Source organism: Mobula hypostoma, chromosome 1 (assembly GCF_963921235.1).
Source record: "Mobula hypostoma chromosome 1, sMobHyp1.1, whole genome shotgun sequence".
Taxonomy (NCBI): Eukaryota; Metazoa; Chordata; class Chondrichthyes; order Myliobatiformes; family Myliobatidae; genus Mobula; species Mobula hypostoma.
Window position 1 is genome coordinate 27488486 of NC_086097.1, and position 27061 is coordinate 27515546.

At 43.8% G+C, this 27061-nt stretch overlaps 1 protein-coding gene across 3 annotated transcripts in view; it reads right to left on the minus strand.

Annotated features, from left to right (window-relative positions):
* Positions 1 to 27061, minus strand: part of ttc7b (tetratricopeptide repeat domain 7B) — a 477499-nt gene that overhangs the window by 182870 nt on the left and 267568 nt on the right. For all 3 annotated transcript variants that reach the window (XM_063045085.1, XM_063045099.1, XM_063045092.1), the window contains one exon: positions 18694 to 18810. In XM_063045085.1, the coding sequence (XP_062901155.1) occupies positions 18694 to 18810 (117 nt within the window). The remainder of the gene's footprint in view (positions 1 to 18693; positions 18811 to 27061) is intronic.

The following is a 27061-nucleotide window of genomic DNA, read 5'->3' on the forward strand; positions in this document are numbered from 1 at the left end:
GTGTCCCTATCCCAGACCCTTCCACACCTTCGGGACACTTTCTTCGCCGTCTGTAATGGTCCTACCCGCTATTTCATCCTCCGTCGGATCCACGCCTGCAATCGCCGTTTCTTTGACTTTGTCATGTTAGGCAAAGATTGCAAGATCTTACATCTACGGACTGCAGAGCCTGCCGGCCCTGACGCTAGCAGGCATGAACTTTCGGTTGCGGCCCCTGCCGTTGGTCTCGGCGGCTCCAACACCTCAGGACATATTCAAAACCCGGACTCCAGCAACGACCATGGAGACATTCAAAGCGATCGCGCAACCACCAACTGCGACTCCAGCCTTGAACTCCAGGCCGGGTCTTTATGTGCTGCTGTTGTGACTCCCGTCTCCCCTTCCCCCACCACCACTCCGCAGCCCCGTCTTCCTCAGATCCCACCGTCAGCTCCTGGGCCCTCAGAGGCTCCATCTTCCTCTCACCCCAACCCTCCCCTCTCCATTGACACCCCCAGCCTCCCCCCTCCCCCCTCTGATCCCAGCTCTCATCCGTGCCGGGTCTTTACCATCCCCTCCGACCTTCAACTGTCGGAGGCAGAACGCTCTGTTCTCAGTAAGGGCCTCACGTTTGTCCCCCTTCGCCCACACCTCAGCGAGTTCCGTGTTCGCCATGATGCGGAACTTTTCTTCCGCCGTCTCCGTCTCTGAGCCTACTTCTTCGGCAAGGACTCTTCCACCCCCACCGATGACCCCTTCTCCCGTCTTCATCCCTCCTCTTCTTCATGGACACCCTGCTCTGGTCTTCTGCCTGCTCTGGATCTCTTTATTGCTAACTGCCGACGGGACATCAACCGTCTCGACTTCACCGCACCTTGTCCCCATTCCAACCTCACTCCTTCGGAACGCTCTGCTCTCCACTCCCTCCGCACTAATCCTAACATTATTATTAAACCCGCTGATAAGGGGGGTGCTGTTGTAGTCTGGCGTACTGACCTCTACCTTGCCGAGGCACAGCGACAACTCGCGGATACCTCCTCTTATTTACCCCTCGATCGTGACCCCACTAAGGAGCACCAGGCCATTGTCTCCCACACTATCAACGACTTTATCCGCTCAGGGGATCTCCCATCCACTGCTACCAACCTTATAGTTCCCACACCCCGCACTTCCCGTTTCTACCTCCTACCCAAGATCCACAAACCTGCCTGTCCTGGCCGACCTATTGTCTCAGCTTGCTCCTGCCCCACCGAACTCGTTTCTGCATACCTCGACACTGTTTTATCACCCCTTGTTCAATCCCTTCCGACCTATGTTCGTGACACTTCTCACGCTCTTAAACTTTTCGATGATTTTAAGTTCCCTGGCCCCCACCGCTTTATTTTCACCTTGGATGTCCAGTCCCTATATACTTCCATCCCCCATCAGGAAGGTCTCAAAGCTCTACGCTTCTTTTTGGATTCCAGACCTAATCAGTTCCCCTCTACCACCACTCTGCTCCGTCTAGCAGAATTAGTCCTTACTCTTAATAATTTCTCCTTTTGCTCCTCCCATTTCCTCCAAACTAAAGGTGTAGCTATGGGCACCCGTATGGGTCCTAGCTATGCCTGCCTTTTTGTTGGGTTTGTGGAACAATCTATGTTCCGTGCCTATTCTGGTATCTGTCCCCCACTTTTCCTTCGCTACATCGACGACTGCATTGGCGCTGCTTCCTGCACGCATGCAGAACTCGTTGACTTTATTAACTTTGCCTCCAACTTTCACCCTGCCCTCAAGTTTACCTGGTCCATTTCTGACACCTCCCTCCCCTTTCTAGATCTTTCTGTCTCTGTCTCTGGAGACAGCTTATCCACTGATGTCTACTATAAGCCTACTGACTCACAGCTATCTGGACTATTCCTCTTCTCACCCTGTCTCTTGCAAAAACGCCATCCCCTTCTCGCAATTCCTCCGTCTCCGCCGCATCTGCTCTCAGGATGAGGCTTTTCATTCTAGGACGAGGGAGATGTCTTCATTTTTTAAAGAAAGGGGCTTCCCTTCCTCCACTATCAACTCTGCTCTTAAACGCATCTCCCCCATTTCACGTACATCTGCTCTCACTCCATCCTCCCACCACCCCACTAGGAATAGGGTTCCCCTGGTCCTCACCTACCACCCCACCAGCCTCCGGGTCCAACATATTATTCTCCGTAACTTCCGCCACCTCCAACGGGATCCCACCACTAAGCATATCTTTCCCTCCCCCCCCCTGCATTCCGCAGGGATCGCTCCCTACGCAACTCCCTTGTCCATTCGTCCCCCCCATCCCTCCCCACTGATCTCCCTCCTGGCACTTATCCGTGTAAGCGGAACAAGTGCTACACATGCCCTTACACTTCCTCCCTTACCACCATTCAGGGCCCCAAACAGTCCTTCCAGGTGAGGCATCACTTCACCTGTGAGTCGACTGGGGTGATATACTGCGTCCGGTGCTCCTGATGTGGCCTTTTATATATTGGTGAGACCCGACGCAGACTGGGAGACCGCTTTGCTGAACATCTACGCTCTGTCCGCCAGAGAAAGCAGGATCTCCCAGTGGCCACACATTTTAATTCCACATCCCATTCCCATTCTGACATGTCTATCCACGGCCTCCTCTACTGTAAAGATGAAGCTACACTCAGGTTGGAGGAACAACACCTTATATTCCGTATGGGTAGCCTCCAACCTGATGGCATGAACATTGACTTCTCTAACTTCCGCTAGGCCCCACCTCCCCCTCGTACCCCATCTGTTACTCTTTTTAATGCACACATTCTTTCTCTCACTCTCCTTTTTCTCCCTCTGTCCCTCTGAATATACCTCTTGCCCATCCTCTGGGTCACCCCCCCCCCGTCTTTCTTCCTGGACCTCCTGTCCCATGATCCTCTCGTATCCCCTTCTGCCTATCACCTGTCCAGCTCTCGGCTCCATCCCTCCCCCTCCTGTCTTCTCCTATCATTTTGCATCTCCCCCTCCCCTTCCAGCTTTCAAATCCCTTACTCACTCTTCCTTCAGTTAGTCCTGACGAAGGGTCTCGGCCTGAAACGTCGACTGCGCTTCTTCCTATAGATGCTGCCTGGCCTGCTGTGTTCACCAGCAACTTTGATGTATGTTTTTTGGAGTTGGTATTGCTTTATCGTGGTGGAGATGCTGTTTCTTGTTGGCCTCCTCAAGTACTCTGATGTTAGTGTGTCAGGTGATCCTCATAAGAATCTTCGATGGTTTAGGATTTTTTCTGAAGAACTTTATAGGTTTTGGTTTTTCTTGAAGATCTTTATATTTAGTCATCACAGTATTAGTCAACTATCTATCAGTGAATGCTGGGAAAGAGTTTAAACATGGTCTCTTATTTTTCTATAAAGTTTATCACTGAGGGCTTCTCTGCATTGGCAGAAATGTTTCCAATGTACATTTTTACTTTAAATGCACAAATTTAAAAAATTATCTGCAAGCGACCGCTGCCATCTCTGCTCAGATCAAAGCAGCAAGCCTACAGATTAGAAGCTGAGGCTTATTTCAGCCCAGCTCTTCACTGCAAAATGCATTCACCAGCCTGCAGCAGGAGTGTCTGACTTCTCTTGTAGGCTATTTTGGTTTGTACCAAACTGTAAGTTAAATCTTTGAATGATATCCTGCTCTCTCAAAGTTAAATAAAGATTGTAGAGCTAAATCCTCTGCAATGTGGTTCTAACTGTAACTGACGTTCCATTTCCATCATGTCTCATAGAGTCATGTAGCACTGCAAAGCAACAATCTTCTTGTTATATAAGTAAGTGAAAATAAACCTGACTCTGATTCCAATGTCTTATCATTTGGGGTTATGGTTCAGATTTTCCTTGGGTAAACTACTAAAATTACCACCTGATTTCTCTGAATCTTTGTGCATTTCTAATTCACCAAATTGTCCAGGAGGGTTTCTTAAATCAATATTTAGATAGTCCAATAAGAGGAGGGGCTGAACTGGATCTGGTGTTAGGTAATAAGCCTGGCAGGTGACAGACCTTTCAGTGTGTGAGCAGTTAGGGAACAGTGACCACAACTGTTTAAGTTTTAAGATACCAATAGATAATGGTAAGTATGGACCTTATGAGAGTGTATTAAACTGGAGAAGGGCAAATTATGAGAGCATTAGGCAGAAACTTGGGAAAGTTAATTGGGAACAGCTGTTTTTGACCAAGTCTACCTCTGACAATGTGGAATGTGTTTAAAAACCAATCGCACAGAGTACAAAGCAGCTATAGTCCAGTCAGAAGGAAGGACAAAGATGGCAATGTAATAGAACCTCGGACGTTGAGAGAAGTGATGAATTTAGTCAAGAAGACAAAAGAAAAGTATCTAAATCTTAGGAAGCTAGAATCAAACAGAACCCTTGAGGGTTATATAAAAGCCAGAATGAACTTAAGAATGAAATTAGGAAGACCAGCAGGGGCCATGAAAAGTCCCTGGCAAGTACGATTAAAGAGAATCCCAAGGCATTCTATACATGCATTAAGAGCAAGAGGATAACTAGGGAGCATTTTCTTGGATGTGGAGGATGTCAATGAGGTCCTTAATGATTACTTTATTTCAGGTATTTACCAAGGAGCAGAAAGTGGAGGATAGGAAGATCAGTGCTGAACATATTAATATGCGAGGGCATTTTGAAATAAATGAGGAGATACTGTTGGGCCTCTTAAAGAGCAGTAAGGTGGATGCCCCCAAAACTTGATGGAATATAGCCCAGTTTATTGAGAGAGGCAAGGGATGAGATTGCTGGGGTCTTGACCAATATCTTCGTGGCCTCTCTAGCCACAGGCGAGGTCCTGGAGGACTGGTGAGTAGCCAATGTTGTTCCATAATTCAAGAGGGGAACCAAGGATAATCCTGGAAACTGCAGACTGGTGAGTCTCACATCAGTGGTAAGGAAGTTACTACACAGAATTCTTTGTGAAGGGATATACGAGTATTTCAAAAACCATGGCCTAATTAGGGAGAGCCAGCATGGCATTTTAGTAACTTGATTGAGATTTTTAATGAGGTAATGAGGGCAATTGATGAAGGTAGAGTAATGGATGCTTACATGGATTTTAGTATGGTGATTGACAAGGTCCCTCAAGGCAGGCTCATCCAGAGATTAAGAGGCATGAGATCCATGGTGAATTGGCTGTTTAGATTCAGAACTAGCTTGCTCATAGAATAGAGCGTAGTGGTCAAAGGGACTTATTCTAGCTGGTGGTCTGTGAATAGTGATGTTTTGCAGGAATTTGCACTGGGATCTCTGCTGTTTGTGATGTATATAAATGACCTAGATGAAAATGTAGATGGGTGGGTTAGTAAGTTTGCAAATGATATGAAGATTGGCGGTGTTGTGGATAGCACAAAAGACTGGCAAAAGATACAGTGGGATATAGATCATAGGCAGGTATGGGTGAAGAAATGGCAGATGGAGTTTAATTCAGCAAAATGTGAAATGTTGCACCTTGGGAGATCAAATGTAAAGAGACAGTACAGTCAGCCCTCCTTATCCGCGAGGGATTGGTTCCGGGACCCTCGCAGATACCAAAAAACGTGGATGCTCAAGTCCCTTATTCAACCTGTCTTAATGCGGCGGACCTCAGGACCCAGCGGAACCCCAGACCTTACTTAACCTGTTTCAGTGCGGTGGATATCAGGACTCGGCGGAGGAGCTCTGAATCTGCAGTGTTTCTGTTCTCGAAAATAATCACGATCACGATTGAAAATAAAGTAGAAATAATAAAGCAATCAGAAAGAGGTGAAACGCCATCGGTCATTGGAAAAGTGTTAGGCTACAGTCGGTCAACGATCGGAACAATTTTAAAGGATAAAGTGCGAAAAGCCCTGCCCCGATGAAAGCTACAATTATTACTAAGCAATGCAGTGGTTTAATTATTGGGTTTTTGATCCTTCACATCAACCCGGCAGGGATGGAGAGCGTGCTCGGGAGTGGTCTGTCACTGGATTGAACTCGGGAACTTCCGCTCCCGACTCGGTGCTGAAACATACGTTTCTTAAGTGTTTTATATGCATAGAAAGGTAAAATATATGCTATATACTAAGACAAACGTTTGACTAACTGACGCTAAATAATACCGGATGTACCTGTTCCGACTTACTTAGTAAGAGAACTCCCGTTTTTTTTCCGATCCCGATCCGCGATAACCTACGCACATCCTCCCGTATACTTTAAATCATCTCTAGATTACTTAAAATACCTAATACAATGTAAGTGCCATGTAAAATAGTTGTTATACTGCATTGTTTAGGGAATAATGACAAGAAAAAAAAGTCTGTACATGCTCGAACAACAAGTGCTGGAAGAGCACTTCTGGGTTTTCTCGATTCGCAGTTGGTTGAATTCGCGCAAGTGGAACTCGGGGATAAGAAGTACAGTGTTAAGGGCAAGACCCCAAACAGTGTTGATGAGCAGAGGGATCTTGTGGTCCAAGTTCATAGTTCCCTGAAAGTGGCTGCACAGATTGATAGGGTGGTTAAGAAGGCGTATGGCATGCTTACCGCTATTAGTTTAGGCATTGTGTTCAAAATTCAGGAAGTTATGTTGCACCTTTATAAAACTCCTGCTAAGCCACATCTGGAGTATTGCATATAGCTTTGGTTGCCCCAGTATGGGAAGAATGTCAAGGCTTTGGAGAGGATGCAGAAGAGGTTTACCAGGATGTTGTGTGAATGAGGGGGCATGTACTCTGATGAGAGACTGGACGAACTTGGGTTGTTTTACTGGAGCTTCGGAGGCTAAAGAGAGATATGTTAGTGACTTATAAGATTGAGAGGCATAGATAGTGTAGGCAGACACTATCTTTTTCCCAGGGCTGAAATGTCTATGGCTATGTATTTAAGGTGAGGGAGGTACTTTCAAAGGAGAAGTGAGGAGCAAATGTTTTTCAACAGTGAGTGGTGGGTGCCTGGAAAGTGCTGCCTGGGGAGGTGGTAGAGGCAGATACAATGGGGACTTTTAACAGTTGCTTAGATAGGCATATATTTATGAGAAAATGGAAGGATATGGAGATTGTGTAGTTTGATTACTAATTTAAATGGTTCAGTACAATATTGTGTAATGCTGATTCTTTCCAACTTCTGCTTACTTTATGATTCCTCCTGGGATATGCTGAAGGTAAGCACAAGTTTGGAATTCTGTTTCTCAAAAGATAACTGAAGCTATCTCAAATATTCTAGCTGATTTTTGTTACGCGCAGTTAACTCATAGACCAACTATGATTGCCTTGAATGGCAAACAGATTAGAGGACATTTTTAAAATTTATTCAGTCATGGAACATAGACTCCATTGGAAGTGAAAACATCGAATAATTAACCCTATTTACCGAGGAGGTAAGTAATTTAAGAGAAATTTGGATAAGGAAATGAATGAGAGGGGTATGGAGTGCTATGGTCCAGGGCGGGGTGATGGAATTAGGCAGAATAACAGCTCAGCACCGTGTGAAGAGTCTGTTCCTGTGCTGTAGTGCTCTATGACTACTCCCTAACAAGATGACATCCATTTGAAGTTAGTGGAGAAAAGTTTGAGGAAATATCAGAGGTAGGGTTTTCACATAGCTCTTTATGGGTGCATGGAATGCACTGCCCGGGAGTAGTGGTAGAGCCAGATACAACAGGGGCACTCAAGACACTCTTCGATAATGAAAGAAAAAATGAAGGACTATGTGGGAAGGAAGCATTAGGTTGATCTAAGAGTAGGTTAAAGTTTGCCACAACTTTGGGGGCCGAAGGGTCTGTACTGTGCTGGATTGCTGCCTGTGCCACACGCCACTGAGGGTAGAAACAGGATGATTTGGCAGATAAATGCGTGGCTGAGAAGCTGGTGCAGGGGCAGGGCTTCAGATTCTTGGATCATTGGGATCTCTTCTATGACCTGTTCAAAAGTGACGGGTTGCACCTGAACCCGAGGGGGACCAATATCCTCATGGGCAGATTTGTTAGAGCTTTTGCAGAGGGGAGGTTTAAACTAATTTGGCAAGGGGGTGGGAACCGGAGTGAAGGGACTCAGGATAGGACGGACGGTAATAAAGTAAAGATAGCGTGCAGTCAGGCTGTCAGGAAGGGAAGGCAGGTGATGGGATTTAGTTGCAGCCAACAGGCTGAGTATCAAAACATTAGGGATGCAGAATCAGGAAGGACAGCAAATACAAGTACTCAAGGTGTTGTATCTAAAAGTTTGTAGTATAAGAAATAAGGTGGATGATCTTGTTGCACTATTACAGATTGCCGGGTATGAAGTTGTGGCTATCACTGAATCGTGGCTGAAGGATGGCTGTAGTTGGGAGCTGAATGTCCAAGGTTACATGTTATATCGGAGGGATAGGAAGGTAGGCAGAGGGGTTGGTGTGGCTCTACTGGTAAAGAATGGCATCAAATCAGTAGAAAGATGCGACATGGGATTGGAAGATGTTGAATCCTTGTGGGTTGAGTTAAGAAACTGCAAGGGTGAAAGGACATTGATGGCAGTTATATACAGGCCTCCCAACAGTAGCTGGAAGGTGGACCACAGATCACAGCAGGAAATAGAAATGTGAGTCAAAAGGGCAATGTTATGGTAGTCATGGGAGATTTTAACATGCAGATCAATTGGGAAAAGCTGGTTGGTAATGGATCTCAAGAGAGTGAGTTTGTTGAATGCCTAAGAGATGGCTTTTTAGAGCAGTTTGTCGTTGAGCCTACTGGGGATAAGCTACACTGGATTGGGTGTTACGTAATGAAGCAGAGGCGATTAGGAAACTTAAGGTAAAAGAACCCTTAGGAACCAATGGTCACAATGTGACTGAGTTCAACTTGAAATGTGATAGGGAGAAAGTAAAGTCTGATGTAGCAGTACTTCACTGGAGTAAGGGAAATTACAGTGGTACGAGAGAGGAGTTGGCCAAAGTAAATTGGAAGGAGCTGCTGGCAGGGGTGTCAGCAGAGCAGCAATGGCATGCGTTTCTGGGAAAAATGAGGAAGGTGCAGGACATTTCCAAAGATGAAGAAATACTCAGATGGTAAAATAGAACAATCATGGCTGACAAGAGAAGTCAAAGCTATTGTAAAAGCAAAAGTAAGGGCATACAACAAAGCAAAATTTAGTGGGAAGACAGAAGATTGGGAGATTTTTAAAAACCTACAGAGAGCAACTAAAAAAATCATTAGAAGGGAAAAGATGAAACATAAAAGCAAGCTAGCAAATAATATCAAGTGGATAGTAAAAGTTTTTGCAAGTATGTTATAAATAAAAGAGAAATGAGAGTGGACATAGGACTACTAGAAAATGAGGCAGGAGAAATAAGAAAGGGGACAAGGAAATGGCTGATGAACTAAATAAGTATTGTGCATCAGCCTTCACTGTGGAAGACACTAGCAGTATGCCTGATGTTGTAGTGTGTGAAGGAAGAGAAATGAGTGCAGTTACTATTACAAGCGAGAAGGTGCTCAAAAAGCTAGAAGACCTAAAGGTACATAAGTCACCCTGACCAGATGAACTGCATCCCAGGGTTCTGAAAGAGGTAGCGTTGTTGACTGTGGTGGCATTAGATTAGATTAGATTCAGCTTTATTGTCATTGTGCCAAGTACAGATACAAAGCCAGTGAAATGCAGTTAGCATTAGCATTAGAAATGATCTTTCAAAAATCATTGGACTCTGGCATAGTGCCAGAGGACTGGAAAATTGCAAATGTCACTCCACTCTTTAAGAAAGGAAAAAGGCAGCAGAAAGGAAATTATAGACCAGTTAGCTTGACCTCAGTGGATGGTAAGATGTTAAGAGTCAATTGTTAAGGATGAGGTGATGGAGTATTTGGTGACAAGGGACAAGATAGTACAAAGTCAGCATGGCTTCCTTCAGGGAAAATCCTGCCTGATGAACCTGTTGCAATTCTTTGAGGAGATTACAAGGAGGCTGGATAAAGGGGATGCAGTGGATGTTGTATATTTGGACTTTCAGAAGGCCTTCAGAATCAGAATCAGGTTTATTATCACTGGCATGTGACGTGAAATTTGTTAACAAGGTGCCACACATAAGGCTGTATACCAAGTTAAGAGGCCATGGTATTACAGTTAAGTTACTAACAAGGTTAGAGCATTGGCTGATTGGTAGGAGGCAGTGAGTGGGAATAAAAGGTTCCTTTTCTGGTTGGCTGCCAGTGACTAGTGGTGTTCCGCAGATGTAGGTGTTAGGACCACCTCCTTTTATGCTGTATATAAACAATTTAGATGATGGAATAGATGGCTTTGTTGCGAAGTTTACAGTTGATATGAAGATCGGTAGAGGGTCAGGTAGTGTTGAGGAAACAGGTAGAATGCAGAAGGACTTAGATAGATTAGGAGAATGGGCAAGAAAGTGGCAAATGAAATACAAGGTTGGAAAATGCATGGTCATGCACTTTGGTAATAGAAATAAATGCGCCGGCTATTTTCTAAACGGGGAGAAAATCCAAAAATCTGAGATGGGACATGGGAGTCCTTGTGCAGTACACCCTAAACGTTAACTTACAGGTTGAGTCGGTGGTGAGGAAGGCAAATGCCATGTTAGCATTCATTTCAAGAGGTCTAGAATACAAGAGCAAGGATGTGATGGTGAGGCTTCACCTTGAATATTGTGAACAGTTTTGGGCCCCTCATCTTAGAAAAGATGTGCTGGCATTGGAGAGGGTCCAGAGGAGGTTCACAAGGATGATTCCAGGAATGAAAGGGTAATCATACGAGGAACGTTTGATAGCTCTGGGCCTGTACTCACTGGAATACAGAAGGATGAAGGGGATCTCATTGAAACCTTTTGAATGTTGAAAGGCTTAGATAGAGTAGGTGTGGAAAGGATGTTTCCCATGGTGGGAGAGTCTAAGACAAGAGGATACAGCCTCAGGATAGAGGGGCGCCCTTTCAAAACAGAGATGCGGAGAAATTTCTTTAGCCAAAGGGTGGTGAATTTGTTACCACATGCAACTGTGGAGGCCAGGTCATTGGGTAGAGATTGATAGGTTCTTGATTGGACATGGCATCAAAGGTTACGGGGAGAAGGCTGAGAACTGGGGTTGAGGAGGAGAAAAAAGTATCAGCCATGATTGAATGGTAGAGCAGACTCGATGGGCCAGATGGCCTATTCTGCTCCTAGGTCTTATGGTCAAAGTCGAGAACAATATATTATCAAAGTATGTATGTATGTATGTGTCACCATATACAGGTTGAGTACCCCTTATCTTGAGAAGTATCAAAGACATCAAAGGATTAACAATTGGAGGCCATAATATAAATAACATCAGATATACTGATGACATCGTACTAATAGCTGACTCAGAAACAAAACTTCAAGAACTACTCAGTATAGTGGCAGCAGAAAGTAATCGCAGAGGCCTCTCAATCAACACCAAGAAGACAGAAAGCATGGTCACCTCCAGAAAGACAAACATCCCACAATGTGTGATCAAGATCGGAAATACAAACATCAAACAAGTCAACAAATTCAAATATCTTGGCAGCCTAATAGCAAGTGATTGCAGGTGCAACACAGTTATCAAATACAGAATAGCAATGGTGAAAGAAGCTTTCCAAAAAAATGGAGACCATATTAACAGACAGAAAGATGAGCACGTACACTAAAAACAGAATACTGCAGTGCTATTTATTCTATCCTGACTTATGGAAGTGAGTGCTGGACCATTTCTCCAGCAATGGAAAAGAGACTAGATGCAGCTAAATTATGGTTCTACAGGAGAATGTTAAAAGTATCATGGACGACACAGACATCAAGTGAAGAAGTTCTCAGAAGAGCCCAAGCAATTCAATCACTCATACCAACAATAAGAGAAAGACAACTCAGATTCCTAGGACACATCATGCGGAAAGATGAACTAGAAAAACTCATACTCTCTGGAAAGATTGAGGGGAGTATGCCTAGAGGAAGACCTCGGCTTATGTACATCAAAAGCATAGCCAGGTGGCTACACATCGAGGAAATGGAAGTCATCCAAAAAACGAAGGATAGATCTATATGGAAAACCATGGTCACCAACGTCCGCATCGGATATGGTACCTAGACAGACAGACAGACCCCTTATCTGAAATTCCAAAATCCAAAAATCTCCGAAATCTCACAAGTGGAAAATTCCACAAGGTGCTACAGGGTTCCCAGGTGATGTGCAGGTCTCTGCGCACCACAGACAGTTTAGAGAAGTGAGCTCACATCTGTAATTAACAGAAGTTAATAAAAAATAGAAAAAATTCCATGAAGTAACAATGAAGATCTTGATTGTGCATTGAATGAATGTATTCCTCAGCATCAGAGTGAACATATGCATCTTAACAGTATGCTAACTATGAAACAAGCAAAGATCTATCTTGACAAACTGAAAATTGAAGGTAATTGTGAATATTCAGCAGGCTGGTTCAGAAACTTAAGAAAAGGCACAACATTAAATTTTTAAAGATCACAAAGCAGCAGAGAAATTCGATGAGTTAGCAAAGATCATCGCTGATGAAAATCTAATACCACAACAAGTCTACAATGTTGATCGTTTTTATACTTTACATAAAACCTAAAAAAAGAAAACTACAAATACTGTGTACTATCACCTGTTAATCAAAACACAACATCATAGGCAGAGACTGAAAGCCTGTCATTGTTTGTTGTTCAACAGCTGATTCAGGTATTTTCCCGATGCTGCTGTGCTGCTTTTGCTATTATGCACACATTATATTAATGGTATGTAATGATTTTTACTGTTAAGTACATATGTGTGATGAACAAAGACTGTTTACTAGTTGCACATAAATTCTGTCGGAAATTATGGCGATCCCAACCTATCTCATTATATATTCCAAAGATCTAAAAAAAATCTGAAATCTGGAACACTTTGAGCCCCAAGCATTTTGGATAAGGGGTATTCAACCTGTGTTACCTTAAGATTAATTTTCTTGCAGGCATTCACAGGAAAATAAATAAATACAATAGAATCTATGAAGAACTACTTATACATAAAGACTGACAAATAACCACTTTTGCAAAGGAAGAAATTGTGCAAATAAAATGACAAATAATACAAAAAACATGAGTTGTAGACTGTTTGAAGTGAGTTGGGATGTTGTGAAATCAGTTCAGAGTTTAGGTGAGTGAAGGTACTTGTACTGTTTTCATTTAAGTGGGTCTGGAGGCACATGTTGGGTGGTCAAAATGAGGATGGTAGATTTTTTGAAGTGAACCAAAGGGGTTTTGCTACAATAGATTTGTGGTTACCATTACTGAGGCCAGTTTTTTTTAATGTCAGCTTTATTTAATTATGTAAATAAAGTTCCCATCTGCCCCAGTGCTCCAGAACTCTATCTGCCAGTCTAGCAACATAATTCCTCTGTCCACCAAGTGTTGTAAATGGGTACGGAGTGTGCAGGCCACTAAAGTTTGCAATTGTTAAATTAACCTGCAAAGAATTAGCAAGAGGAGATTTTGGCAACGACACAATATAGCACTCTTGGCAGAGGAAGTATTCTGCACAGCTCTGATTTTGTTAGTGGGAGGAAATAAACACAAAGATGCAACATAAATTTCAGCAAAACAGAAATCCAGCTGATGTGCACCAGATTAAAAAGGAGTAATATGGGTGGCCTGATGGGGACGGTGCAGACAGGGAAGGTGGCTAATTTCACACACAGCTGAGATTGCTGGGACTGGAGGAAACAATTGCAAGCCAGGTGATATCTTTAAAGCACATTGAGGGGAGAAATAACAGCAAACTGCATTTATAGAGCACTTTGTTACTGTGAATCATCATGAGGCACTTCACAGAATTGCTAACAATCAGAATTTGATATGTGAGGGGACATCAAGACATGGGAATAAAAGCCAAAGAGGTACGTTATAAGGGTGGAGGAGAGTTCTCAATAACATATGGCTGATCTGGCCATAGACTCAGCTCCACCTACCTGCCATTTCCCCATAACCCTTTAATTTCCCTGCTATACAAAATCTATCTAACTGTGTTTTAACTATTTAATGAGGTAGTCTCTACTGCTTCCCTGGACAGACAATTCGATAGATTCACTACTCTCTGGTAAAAGCAGTTTCTCCTCATCTCTGTGCTAAATATACGTCCCCAAATCTTGAGGCTATGCCACCTAGTTCTAGTCTCAGTTACCAGAGAAACAACTCTCCTACCCATCCTTTTTATAATTTTATATATTTATATAAGATCTCTTCTTATTCCTCTGAATTCTAGTGAGTATAGTCCATGAGACTCAATTTCTCCTCACAGGCTAACCTCCTCATCTCCAGAAACAATCTGGTGGACTTCCTCCGCAATGCGTCCAAAGCCAGTATATCTTTCCTCAAGTAAGTAGACCAGAAATGCACGCAGTACTCCAGGCGCAGTTTCACCAGAACCCTGTACAACCGCATCATAGCCTCCCTAATCTTAAATTCAATCCCTCTAGCAATGAAGACCAAAGTCTCATTTGTCTTCTTGATAATTCTTTGCACCTGTAAGACAACCTCCTTTTTCAATTCAGACACAAGCACTCCAAGGTCTCTCTGCACATCACACTGTAGTATTTCATCATTTTAATAATAATCTGATCTTCTACTTTTCCTTCCAGAATGGATGGCTTCACATTTACCAACATTGTGTTCCACCTGACAGACACTTGCCCACTCACTTAACCTATCTATATATCTCTGCAGACTCTTCATATCCTCTACACAAATTACTTTTCTATACACTGCAAGAGGTGATGGTAGAGGCAGATACATTAGGGGCATTTAAGAAACTCCTAGGTAGGCACTTAGATGATAGAAAAATGGAAGGCTATGTAAGAGGGAAGGGTTGGATTGATCAAAATTCAGTTGGGTCTCAGCATTGCTTTAAGATCTTTGAGGGAAAGTTTAGAGGAGTTGATATTTCTGCCAAAGCTGAAAGGTAGGGGTAGGTAGTGCTGAGGAGGCAATGCGATTGCAGCAGGACTTAAGACAAATTGGAAGAATGTGTCAGAAAGAGGCAGATGAATACAGTGTTGGTTAATGTATAATAATACATTTTGGTAAAAAAGAACAATAGTGCAGACTATTATCTAAATGGGGAGAACATTCAAATGTCAGAGGAACTTAGGAGTCCTTGTGCAAGACTCCCAGAAGGTTATTTTACAGGTTGAGTCTGTGGTAAAGAAGGCAAATGCAAAGTTGGCATTTATTTCAAGGGGAATAGAATACAAAAGCAAGGTGATAATGCTGAAGCTTTATAAGATACTAGTCAGGCCACACTTGGAATATTGTCAACAATTTTGGGCCTCATATCTCAAAAAGGATGTGCTGTCATTGGAGAGAGTCCAGAGGATGTACACAAGTATTATTCCAGGAATGAAGGGGTTAATATATGAGGAGCGTTTGGCAGCTTTGGGGCTGTACTCACGGGAATTTAGAAGAATGTGGGGGAGGGGGATTTCATTGAAACCTACTGAATGTCGAAAGGACTAGATAACATGGATGTGGAGAGGATATTTCCTATGGTGGGCGTATCCAAAACTAGAGGACACAGCCTCAAAATTGAGGGGCGACCTTTTAGAACAAGAAGTAAAGAGAAAGTCTGCCCCGGTGCTTTCACTTCCGTTGATGGCCAATCCTCATCCACTTCAAGGTGCCATACCATGAGCCAAGTTTGACGAATCCTTCAGGAGATTGTAAAATTGCTACTTCATTTAGATGGTTAAAAAGTACATTTCTAAAATAGAAATTACTAGCAGTGGATTGCAGTGATCATAATTCAGGAGAAGCTTATCTTGTAGTTTTGTGAACTGCCTGCAAAACATCACTATGTATCACGTGTCATCTTGGGCCATGTCCACCCTCTCATGTAACCTCACCAAACTATTCACATCAAAACATCCCTGTACCTGCAGTAATATTTGTGTCTTCATCTAAAAACATGAAAACCCATCTGCAGCAAGGCTGCCAAATGAGGAATTATGGATTGTGGACTTCTTGCATATCTATTTGCCTGATTTTCCTCAAAGGAATACTAAGTGGGTGTACATAATTCATGGTTATACCACCATAGTCCACTGTGCCCCCAGTGAATTTTCCTCCATTGTCATGTCCCTTCCCTCACTGCCATTTCTAAGATTCTGAATGCCCAAATGGTTACTCTACTTCCAGCACAAGGGCACTTCCCAAGTACATCACTAAAAGTGCTCTTGTCTTAAGAAAGCAATTGTTTTTGAGTTATGGAGTGTAAAGGTAAAGTAGAAGGAATAGTTAAAGGCTCTGTTCATTCTTTAATTCCATGCGGCAGACTAAAACCCTTCCATGGTATTTTTTCAATTTAATTGAATTGAGTTGACTTTATTTCTTACATCCTTCACATATATGAGGAGCAAAAATCTTTACATCTCTGTCTGAATGTGCAATGTGCAAATTATAGTAATTAATGTACAGTAGGATATATAACAGAACAGTCAGTATAGCTTAGAAATACAATTGTGTCAATGTGAATTAATCAGTCTGATGGCCTGTTGGTCCTGGCTTTTATGCTGTGGTACCGTTTCCCGGATGGTAGCAGCTGGAACAGTTTGTGGTTTGGGTGACTCGGATCCCCAATACTCCTTCAAGCCCTTTTTACACACCTATCTTTGTAAATGTCCTGAATAGTGGTAAGTCCACATCTACAGATGCGCTGAGCTGTCCACACCTGTCTCTGCAGAGCCCTGCGACTGAGGGAAGTACAGTTCCCATACCAGGCACTGATACAGCCAACACACATCAAAGTTGCTGGTGAATGCAGCAGGCCAGGCAGCATCTCTAGGAAGAGGTACAATCGACGTTTCAGGCCGAGACCCTTCATCAGGACTAACTGAAAGAAGAGCTAGTAAGAGATTTGAAAGTAGGAGGGGGAGAGGGATACAGCCAGTCAGGATGCTCTCACTTGTGCCCCTTTAGAAAGCTCTTAAGATTTGGGGACTTATGCCAAACTTCTTAACCGTCTGAGGTGAAAGAGACGCTGTTGTGCTTTTTTCCACCATACAGTCAGTATGTACAGATCAAGTAAGGTCCTTGGTGATGTGTATACTGAGGAACTGAAAGCTTTTCACCCTCTCAACCCCAGATCCATTGATGTCAACAGATGTGAGCCTGTCTCTGTACCTCCTGTAATCCACAACCAGCTCCTTTGTTTTTGCAACGTTGATGGAGAGGTTGTTTTCTTGACACCGCTGTGTCAGGGTGATGACTTCTTCTCTGTAGGCTGCATCGTTATTATTTGAGATAAGGCCAATCAATGTAGTATCATCTGCAAATTTAATTAGTAGATTGGAGCTGTTGGTAGTGACACAATCATGGGTATACAGAGAGTAAAGGAGGGGGTTAGGACACAGCCCTGGGGGGGGGCTCCTGTGTTGACGGTTAGAGGGGCAGAGGTGAGGGACCCCACTCTGTATATAAACATACAAATCATAAGTTCATTAGGTGCCTCCAGAATCTAATAAAGTGGTCACTGAGCGCACGTTCGTGGTCTCCTGCTGCTGTAACCCATCCACTTGAAAGTTCGGCATGTTGTACTTTCAGAGACACTCTTCTGTACACCACTGCTGTAATGCGTAGTTATTTGAGTTATTGTTGCCTTCCTGTCAGCTTGAACCAGTCTGGCCATTCTATTTTGACTTCTCTCATTAACAAGATGTTTTTCCACTCAGAATTGCCACTCACTGGATATTTCTTGTTTTTTGCACCATTCTCTATAAACTCTAGAGACTTGTGTGTGAAAATCCTTAGGAGATGAGCAATTTCTGAGATACACAAATCACCCCATCTGGCACCAACAATCAAAATCACTTAGATCTTATTTCTTCCCCACTCTGATGTTTGGTCTGAACAACAACAGTGGCATCACCATCACTGAATCCCCTACTATCAACATCCTGGGGGTTACCATTGATAGGAAACTGGACAGGTCTACTAGAGCAGATCAAAGGCTATGAATCTGGTGGAGTGTAACTCACCTCCTACCTACAAGGCTCAGGTCAGGAGTGTAGTGGAATACTCGCCACTTGCCTGGATGAGTGCAGCCCATCAACACTCAAGAAGCTTGACACCATCCAGTACAAGGCAGCCCACTTGATTGGTACCCCTTCCACAAGTATCCAATTCCTCCACCATCGATGAATATTTGCAGCAGTGTGTATTATCTACAAGATGCACTGCAACAACACATCAAAGTCCTAAGGCAACACCTTCTAGACCCACGACCACTGCCATCTAGAAGGATGAGAACAGCAGATACCTGGGAACACCACCACTTGGAAATCCCCCTCCAATATGTCGCTATTCCTTCATTGTCATTGAGTCAAGATCATGGAATTCCCTCCCTAACAGCACTGTGAGCATACCTACACCTCAGGGACTGCAGTGGTTCAAGAAGGCAGCTCATCACCACCTTCTCAAGGGCAGCTAGGAGGGGCAACAAATGCTGGCTTAGCTGGCAATGCCCACATCCCGTAAATGAATAAATTTTAAAAAATTGAACTTCATAACTATGTGTACTGTTATGCATTGAGTTGCTGCCACATAATTGGCTGATTAGATAATTGCATTAATGAGCAGGTGTACAGGTGTCCCTAATAAAGTGGCTACAGAGTGTAGCTATGAAGTTTCCCTCGTTTACTCTCCATTCATTTGCAAAGACATTATCCTCATATATCAGAAGGACCATTTACATACCTGGGGTTGGTGAGCTTGTAGCATGATTTCCAGATCTGCAGCATGTGCTTACAGGTGACCAGAGCTTCATCAGGGCCCCTGCACACTGATTCCAGCTTTACTTTAGTGAACAGTAATCTAAAAAGAAAGAACATATAAATGACCCTCAGAGAATTTTGCAGAACAGCGGCAATCTATTCAGTCTAATGTGCTTCTGGCAGCTCTTCAATAAAGCTATGTGATCAAGGCAGGGGTTGAGAGGGAAAATAAATCAGTCATGATCGTATGGCAGACAGACTCGATGAACCAAATGGCTAATTGTGCTCCTATGTCTTAAAGTGGTAGTGCAGCAGGTAGTGTAACACTTTACAGCACCAGCATCACTGTCAGTAAGGAGTTTATACATTTTCCCCGTGACCACGTGGGCTTCCTGTGGGTGCCCCGGTTTCCTCCTACATTCCAAAGATGTATGGGTTAGGGTTAATAAGATATGGGCATGCTATGTTAGCACCAGAAGTATGGCGACAGTAGCGGGCTGCCCTAGTACATCTTCAGACTGTTGGTGTTGACACAAAACGATGCATTTCACTGTATGTTTCGATGTTTCAATGTACATGTGACAAATAAAGATAATCTTTAAAAATCTTTAGTGGGTTAAGAGCCAATCATGTTTGGAAGTCGCATATGGATATTTCTTGTAACTAACAATGAATTTAATAAGCTTTAGAAACATCTCATTAAGCTTTTCTTCCCCTTTCTTCTCCTTTAAGACACTTCTTAAATCAGTCTTTGATAAAATCTTTTGCTATTTGTCTTAACAGTGTCAAACCATGTCAGATTGTGCACCTGTGAAATGCCTTGGACTTTTTTATTTCTTTAAATATTATATATTAATGAAATATTTTATATTAATGTGAATCAGAAATGAGGGTAAATAGCAAAGAAAGCACTATCAACCCCCAGCAACACACATCAAAGTTGTTGGTGAACACAGCAGGCCAGGCAGCATCTCTAGGAAGAGGTACAGTCGACGTTTCAGGCCGAGACCCTTCGTCCCCTATGTGTCCCACTATCTGGTGTTTTCAATGTTTTCTGATTTTTTTTACATTAAGGTAAAGGAGTTTATCACAGTGAATGAGAGGTACTGAAAAATGTCAAGGCCCCTGTAATTCTGGCCAGATGGTGATTCCAGAAAGAATATGGTTTACAGATATTGCCCAGCTCTTCTTAATTAGGGCTCTTCGTGCATGAGCCCATTCTCTGAGAGTTGTGCAGTTCCTGAATCGCTGGACCATTACAGCTGGATACCAATATCCATGTAGTAGAACCAAACAGTGCCCAAGAGTGGACTCCCAAGCTTAGCTTTTCCTAACCAAGGGTCACTGTACCTGGAATTATATAACCGCAGATGGAATTACAATGTGACTCATTTTAACTTATACAATTTGGAAGGTTGAACCTGAAAGCAAAGTGCAGAGTTAATGGCAAGGTTCTCAACAGTGTGAGGAACAGAATCTTGGCGTGCACATCCATAGATACCTCAAAGCTGACACACAAGTTGATATGGTGGTCTTCATCAATTGGGGATTAAGTTCAAGAGCTGTGAGGTAATGTTGCAGCTCTAAAAAACCCTGGTTAGACCACTTCTGGAATATTGTTTTCAGTTCTGGTCACCTCTTTATAGGAATGATGTGGGAGCTTTAGAGAGGGTGCAGAGGAGATGTACCAAGATGCTGTCTGGAGATCAAGCTTGTATGTGCCTGTCAGAATAAAATGTAAAAATAAAAATTGTAGAGAATTTTGGTTTTCAATAGATATTGAGGCCCTAGTTAGGAGGGAAAAAAAGAGGTGTGTAGCAGTTAAAGGCAGGTAGGAACAAATGAGTAGCTTATGGAGTATAAGAAATGAAAAAGAACACTTAAGAAAGTAATTTGGAAGGTTATAAGAAAGCATGAAGTTGCTCTAGAAGACAAGGTGAGGGAGAATCCTCAGGGATTCTACAGATATGTTAAGAGCAAAAGGATTGCAAGGGACAAAATTGGTCCTCTGGAAGACCAGAATGGTAATTCTTGTGTGGCACCAAAACATATAGGAGAGATCTTAAATGAATTCTTTGCATTTGTCTTTACCCAGAAGACAGATACAGAGACTATAGACGTGAGGCAAAGCAGCATCAACTTCATGGACCCTGTACAGATTACAGAGGAAAAGGTGAGGCAAATCAGGATGGATAAATCACCAGGGCCTGACAAGGTGTTCCTTTGGACCCTATAGGAGGCAAATGAAGAAAATGCCAGGGCCCTTGCAGAGATATTTAAAACATTTTTAACATTTAAGAAAAACCTGGACAGGTACATGGATGAGAGGTGTATGGAGGGATATGCTCCAGGTGCAGGTCAGTGGAACTAGGCAGAAAAATGGTTCAGCACAGCCAAGAAGAGTCAAAAGGCCTGTTTCTGTGCTGTAATGTCCTATGGTTCTATCCAAAGTGACAGGAGAGATACAGAGAATTGGAGGATAGCCAATGTTGTTCTGCTGTTTCCTGCTCTAAACATAAACCAGGAAATTATAGGCTGGTGAGTCTGACATAAGTTGTGGGAAAGTTATTGGACAGTATTCTAAGGGACCAGACATACACCAGGGGTGATTGATAAGTTCGTGGCCCAAGGTAGAAGGAGTCAATTTTAGAAAACCTAGCACATTTATTTTTCAACATAGCCCCCTCCTACATTTACACACTTAGTCCAGCGGCCGTGGAGCTTACGGATCTTGGACTTCCAGAAAGTGTCCACAACAGGGGTGATTGATAAGTTCGTGGCCTAAGGTAGAAGGAGATGAGTTATTAACTTCAAACTTTCTGCGTAATCACTCAAAGAGTTGAACTGCACGTACATGTAACGAGAGCTGTATAACTCATCGCCTTCTACGTTAGGCCACAAACTTATCAATCACCCCTGCTGTGGACCACTTCTGCAGGTCCAAAACGCCGACTTCTACAAAGAAGGGATCCGTATGCTCCACGACCGCTGGACTAAATATGTACTTGTAGGAGGGGGCTATGTTGCTTTGCATGGTAGGTTATGTCTAACCAATCTTGTAGAGCTTTTCGAGGAAGTTACCAGGAAAGTGGATGAAGGCAAGGTAGTGAATGTTGTCTATATGGACTTTAGTAAGTCCCTTGACAAGGTCCCGCATGGGAGGTTGGTCAAGAAGGTTCAGTTGCTCGGCATTCAAGATGAAGTAGTAAATTGGATTAGACATTGACTCATGGGAGAAGCCAGAAAGTGGTAGTAGAGGGTTGCCTCTCTGACTGGAGGCCTGTGACTAGTGGTGTGCTGCAGAGATCAGTGCTGGGTGTTTTGTTATTTGCCATCACTAATTTTTATAGATGCACCATAGAAAGCATTCTTCTAGGGTGCATCACAACCTGGTATGGAAGTTGTCCTGTCCAACACCGGAAGAAGCTGCAGAAGATCGTGAACACAGCCCAGCACATCACACAGACCAATCTTCCGTCCTTGGACTCACTTTACACCGCACGCTGTCGGAGCAGTGCTGCCAGGATAATCAAGGACACGACCCACCCAGCCAACACACTTTTTGTCCCTCTTCCCTCCGGGAGAAGGCTTAGGAGCTTGAAGACTCGTACGGCCAGATTTGGGAACAGCTTCTTTCTAACTGTGATAAGACAGCTGAACGGATCCTGACCCAGATCTGGGCCATACCCTCCAAATATCTGGACCTGCCTCTCGGTTTTTTTGCACTACCTTACTTTCCCTTTTCTATTTATGATTTATAATTTAAATTTTTAATATTTACTATCGATTTGTACTCCAGGGAGCACGCAGTGCAGAATCAAATATCACTGTGATGATTGTACGTTCTAGTATCAACTGGTTGGCAACAATAAAGTATAAAGTATCTATATCAATGATCTGGATGATAACGTGGTTAGCAGGATCAGTAAATTTGCAGATGACACCATGATTAGGGATGTAGTGGACAGTGAGGAAGGCTATCATGGCTTGCAGAGGGATCTGCATCAGCTGGAAAAATGGGCTGAAAAACGTTAGATGGAATTTAATGCAGACAAGTGTGAGGTTTTGCAGTTCGGTAGGACCAACCAGGGTAGGTCTTACACAGTGAATGGCAGAGCACTGAAGAGTGCAATAGAACAAAGGGATCTGGAAATACAGGTCCATAGTTCATTGAAGGTTGTGTGACAGGTAGATAGATACGTAAAGAAAACTTTTGGCACATTGGCCTTCATAAATCAAAGCATTGAGTACAGGAAATGGGATGTTATGTTCAAGTTGTAAAAGACATTGATGAAGCCTAATTTGGAATATTAAGTGCAGTTTTCCTACAGGAAAGACGTAAACAAGGTTGAAATAGCACAGAGAAAATTTACAAAGATGTTGTTTGGTCTCGAGGACCTGAGTTATAAGGAAAGATTGAATACGTTAGGACTGTATTCTTTAGAACATACATAGAAGATTGAGAAGAGATTTGATAGGGGTATAGATAGGGTAAATGCAAGCAGGCTTTTTCCACTGAGACTATAACCAGAGGTCATGGGCTAAGAATGAAATGTGAGAAGTTCAAGGGGAACATGAGGGGAAACATCTTCACTCAGAGGGTCATGAGAGTGTGGAATCGGCTGCCAGCACAAGTGGTGCATGTGAGCTCGATTTCAACATTTAAGAGAAGTTTGGATAGGTACCTGGATGGTAGGGGTATGGAGAGTTACGCTCTTGGTGTAGATCGATAGGAGCAGGCAGTTTAAATAGTTTTGGCATGGACTAGATGGGCCAAAGGGCCTGTTTCTGTGCTGTACTTCTCTATGACATTTAAGAGACTCTTAAATAGCCACATAAATGAAAGACAAATGGAGAGCTATGTTGGAAGGGTCAGATTGATTCTGGAGAAGGTTAAAAGGTCAGCATAAAATTGTGGGCCGAAGAGTCTGTACACTGCCGAAGTGTCCTATGTTCTATATACTTATCAGTCTACACTGATCTGCGGTCATTGCTGGACAACGGATCAGATTTCATGTCAGACAGTTCAGTGATAATAAATCTGATCTTAATGGTGCTCAGCGTGGGGGTTGTCCTGAATCATTACATAAAATGTAGCAGCAGTACTAGGCCATTTGGGCCAACTAGTCTGCTCATCCATTCCATTGTGGCTGATTTATTATCCTTCTCTTCTGCATTCCCCCACCTTCTCCCCATAAGCTTTGACACCTATCAACCTCTGCTTTAAATATACCAATGACTTGGCCTCCACAGCCATCCTTGGAAATTAATTCCACAGATTCTTCAACCCCTGGCTAAAGAAATTCCTTCTCATCTCTGTACTAAGGGGACACCCTTCTATTCTGAGGCAGTGCCGTCTGGTCCTAGACTATCCCACTATTGGAAACATTTGTTCCACGTCCACTCTAGCCTTTCAGTATTCAATAGGTTTCAATGGGCTTCCCCTCATTCTTCTTAAACTCGAGCAGGTATGGCCCACAGCCATTAAACAATCCTTATATGTTAACTCTTTCTTTCCCAGGTTCATTCTTGTGAACCTTCTCTGAACCCTCCACAAAAGCTATTATAGGGATATTTGTACAAACGTTTGTAGATTATACCTATAAGTGTCCGTTTTGCTCAGTGGGTGCAGTTCCCTTGTCTGAATCAGATGGTTGCCAACTCAAACCTTGGGGCTGCAAAACCTTTCAGCAAGGGAATGACAAATTAACTGGACTGGCAGCTGGATTGATGACTGCAGTTTGAATCTCACCATAGCAGATGGGAAATTTAAATTAGTAAAGGCTGGCCTGAAATTTAAAATTTAATATTTAAAAGATAGCATTAGTAAAAGTAAAAAGATAAAACTCCCACACTGTTTAAACAACCAAGTTGTCCACTATTCTTCAAGTAAAGAGACTTGTCAGCTTTCTTTTCTTTTTTTTTGTTAATTTTAAAGATGCAGCACCGTAACAGGCTGTTCTGGACCAATGAGTGTACGTTGCCCAATTGCACCAATGTAACCAGCTAACCTACTAGCCCCTATGTCTTTGGGAGAAAACTGGCGTGACCAGAGGAAACCCACGCGGTCATAGGGAGAACGTGCAAACTCCTTACAGACAGTAGCAGGAATTGAACACGGGTCACTGGCACTGTAGCATATGAGTGCCTCTAGATGTTGTCTCTAAATTGCCACCCTCACCAGCAAGTCCCAGGTCCTGTGAATGGGTCATCAGAAATGTAGATGAGGATTTAGCAGTAAAATAATATTTTATTAATAAACTGCAAAATAACAAGCCACAAAGGGCCACAAAACCAGAGAGAATAGATACTTAACACAACAAGGCAACAAAGTAACCGAAGACAAGGAGCAACTTTTTGAGGCTGGCTGGTTCGATGGGTGAACAAAGGTCTGTAGATGAGAGCTGGGTTTAAATAGGCTACAGGTGATGAGCTGGAAACGATTGGCAGGTGGCTCTTGCAGGGTAGAGACTGGAAGGTGCCTGTCTATGCAGGCCTGACAAGAACCCCCTCCCCCCCCGTGGCTGGCACCCGATGTCCCAGGGTGATCTAGATGAGTTCAGTGGTACTCCTCAAAGAGGAAACTGGATGGCACCCAAGACTTCTACACCCTACAGAAAGACTTCTGGTCATTCTCAGTTGACCAGGTACTGCACACCCCATCCACAATGACATGAACCCATCATCCAGCAAACTGTGCGCACTGGACGACCTTCTACCATGCTTCGTCCTGGAGGTGCAGGCTCAGGTGGGTTGGGTGGTCCATGGACCAGGAGTTTGAGGCAGGACATGTGGAAGGTACAGTAGGTGTGATCCGGAGGTACAGTGGCTGCTGGAGAAGGTAGGCGACTGGGTTGATGCAATGGGCACTCTTAAAGGGATAATGAACAAGGTCAGAAGCTTGTGGGAGTCAGTGCGCAGGGGAAGATCTCGGATGGAGCGCCAGACGATGTTCCCAGGCCAGAATAGTCTCACTAGATGCAGATGGTGGTTAGCCTGATAGCAGTCAGTATGGCTGACAGCTAGGAGGCCCTCTGCCTTCTTCCAAGCATTCTGGCATCTGTGAGCCAAGGCCTTGATGAACAGAACCTCCCCCACTGGCTCCTTTGCAGGGAACAACTGTGGTTGGTAGCACTTGAAGCACTTCAAAGGATGACATACCTGTAGCAGAGGATGTGTGTAAATTGTGGAACAGCTTGGGCCAGAGAAGATATTCCTTCCGTGTGGAAGGCTGAGAGGTGGCAAAGCATCACAGAAACTTCTCCATTTGCTGATTGGCTCTTTCTGTTTGGCTGTGGATGATAGTCAGAGGACAACCTCACTGAAGTGTGGAGGAGGGAGCAGAAGGTACCTCAGAAGCAGGAGATGAATTGTGGGCCAAAGTCCAACTCAATGTCCCAAGGAAAACCATGGAGGCCAACTACAGTTGGAGAACTGGTCCACAACTGTCACTAGTGGCGCTATTGGAAGGTGGTAACCCTGTGATAAAATCCATGGCGATGTGGAACCATAGGCACTGGGGGGGGGGGGGGGTCCAGTATGGGCTGCAGGCGTCCAGAGGGCTGCTGGTTGAAGGAATTGGACTGGGCACATTGAGGGCAGGCAGCGTCAAACTGATGTACATCTGTGATCATGGTGGGCCCCCAGAATTGGCGCTGCAGAAAATCAAGAGTCCGTTGTGTGCCTGGATGGCCGGACAGGGGTGAGGAATGGGCCCACAGGAATGCCTCACAGAGTGCACCGGCCAGCACGTACATGCAGTTGTCAGGTGTGTCGGCCGGAGCAGGCTTCTGCTGTAGAGCATAGTGAATCTGGTTCTCAACATCCCAGACAATCGGGGCGAGGACCTGCAAGGCTGGAATGATGGGCTGAGGGTTGATCTCTGTTTCAGCCGTGTTGAACTGTCATGTCAGGGTGTCCACCTTAGTGTTCTTGGTCGATAAGAAATAGTGAAATCGAATTGCTTGAAGAAGAGGACGCAGCAAGCCTGACGTGGGTTGAGTTGGTGGGTCTGTTGTATGGACATGAAGTTCTGCTGGTCAGTCCAGATCAATAAGGGCTCGGTGTTTCCCATCAACCAGTGTCTACATTCCTTCAAGGCCCATTTAATGCTGAGTAGCTCCCTGTCTCCTACTCCATAATAGCGTTGTGTAGAGTTGAACTTGCATGAGAAGGCACAAGGGTGTGTCTTCCCATACAGTCCTCACTAGCAGAGAATGGCCCCCACATCCATGTCAGATACATCTACCTCCACCACAAAAGGTAAGGAGTGGTGGAGAATGGGAATGGTGGTGAAGCGTCTCTTGAGCTATTCCAAAGCGTGGTCTGCAGCCACAGACCAGGATATCAGT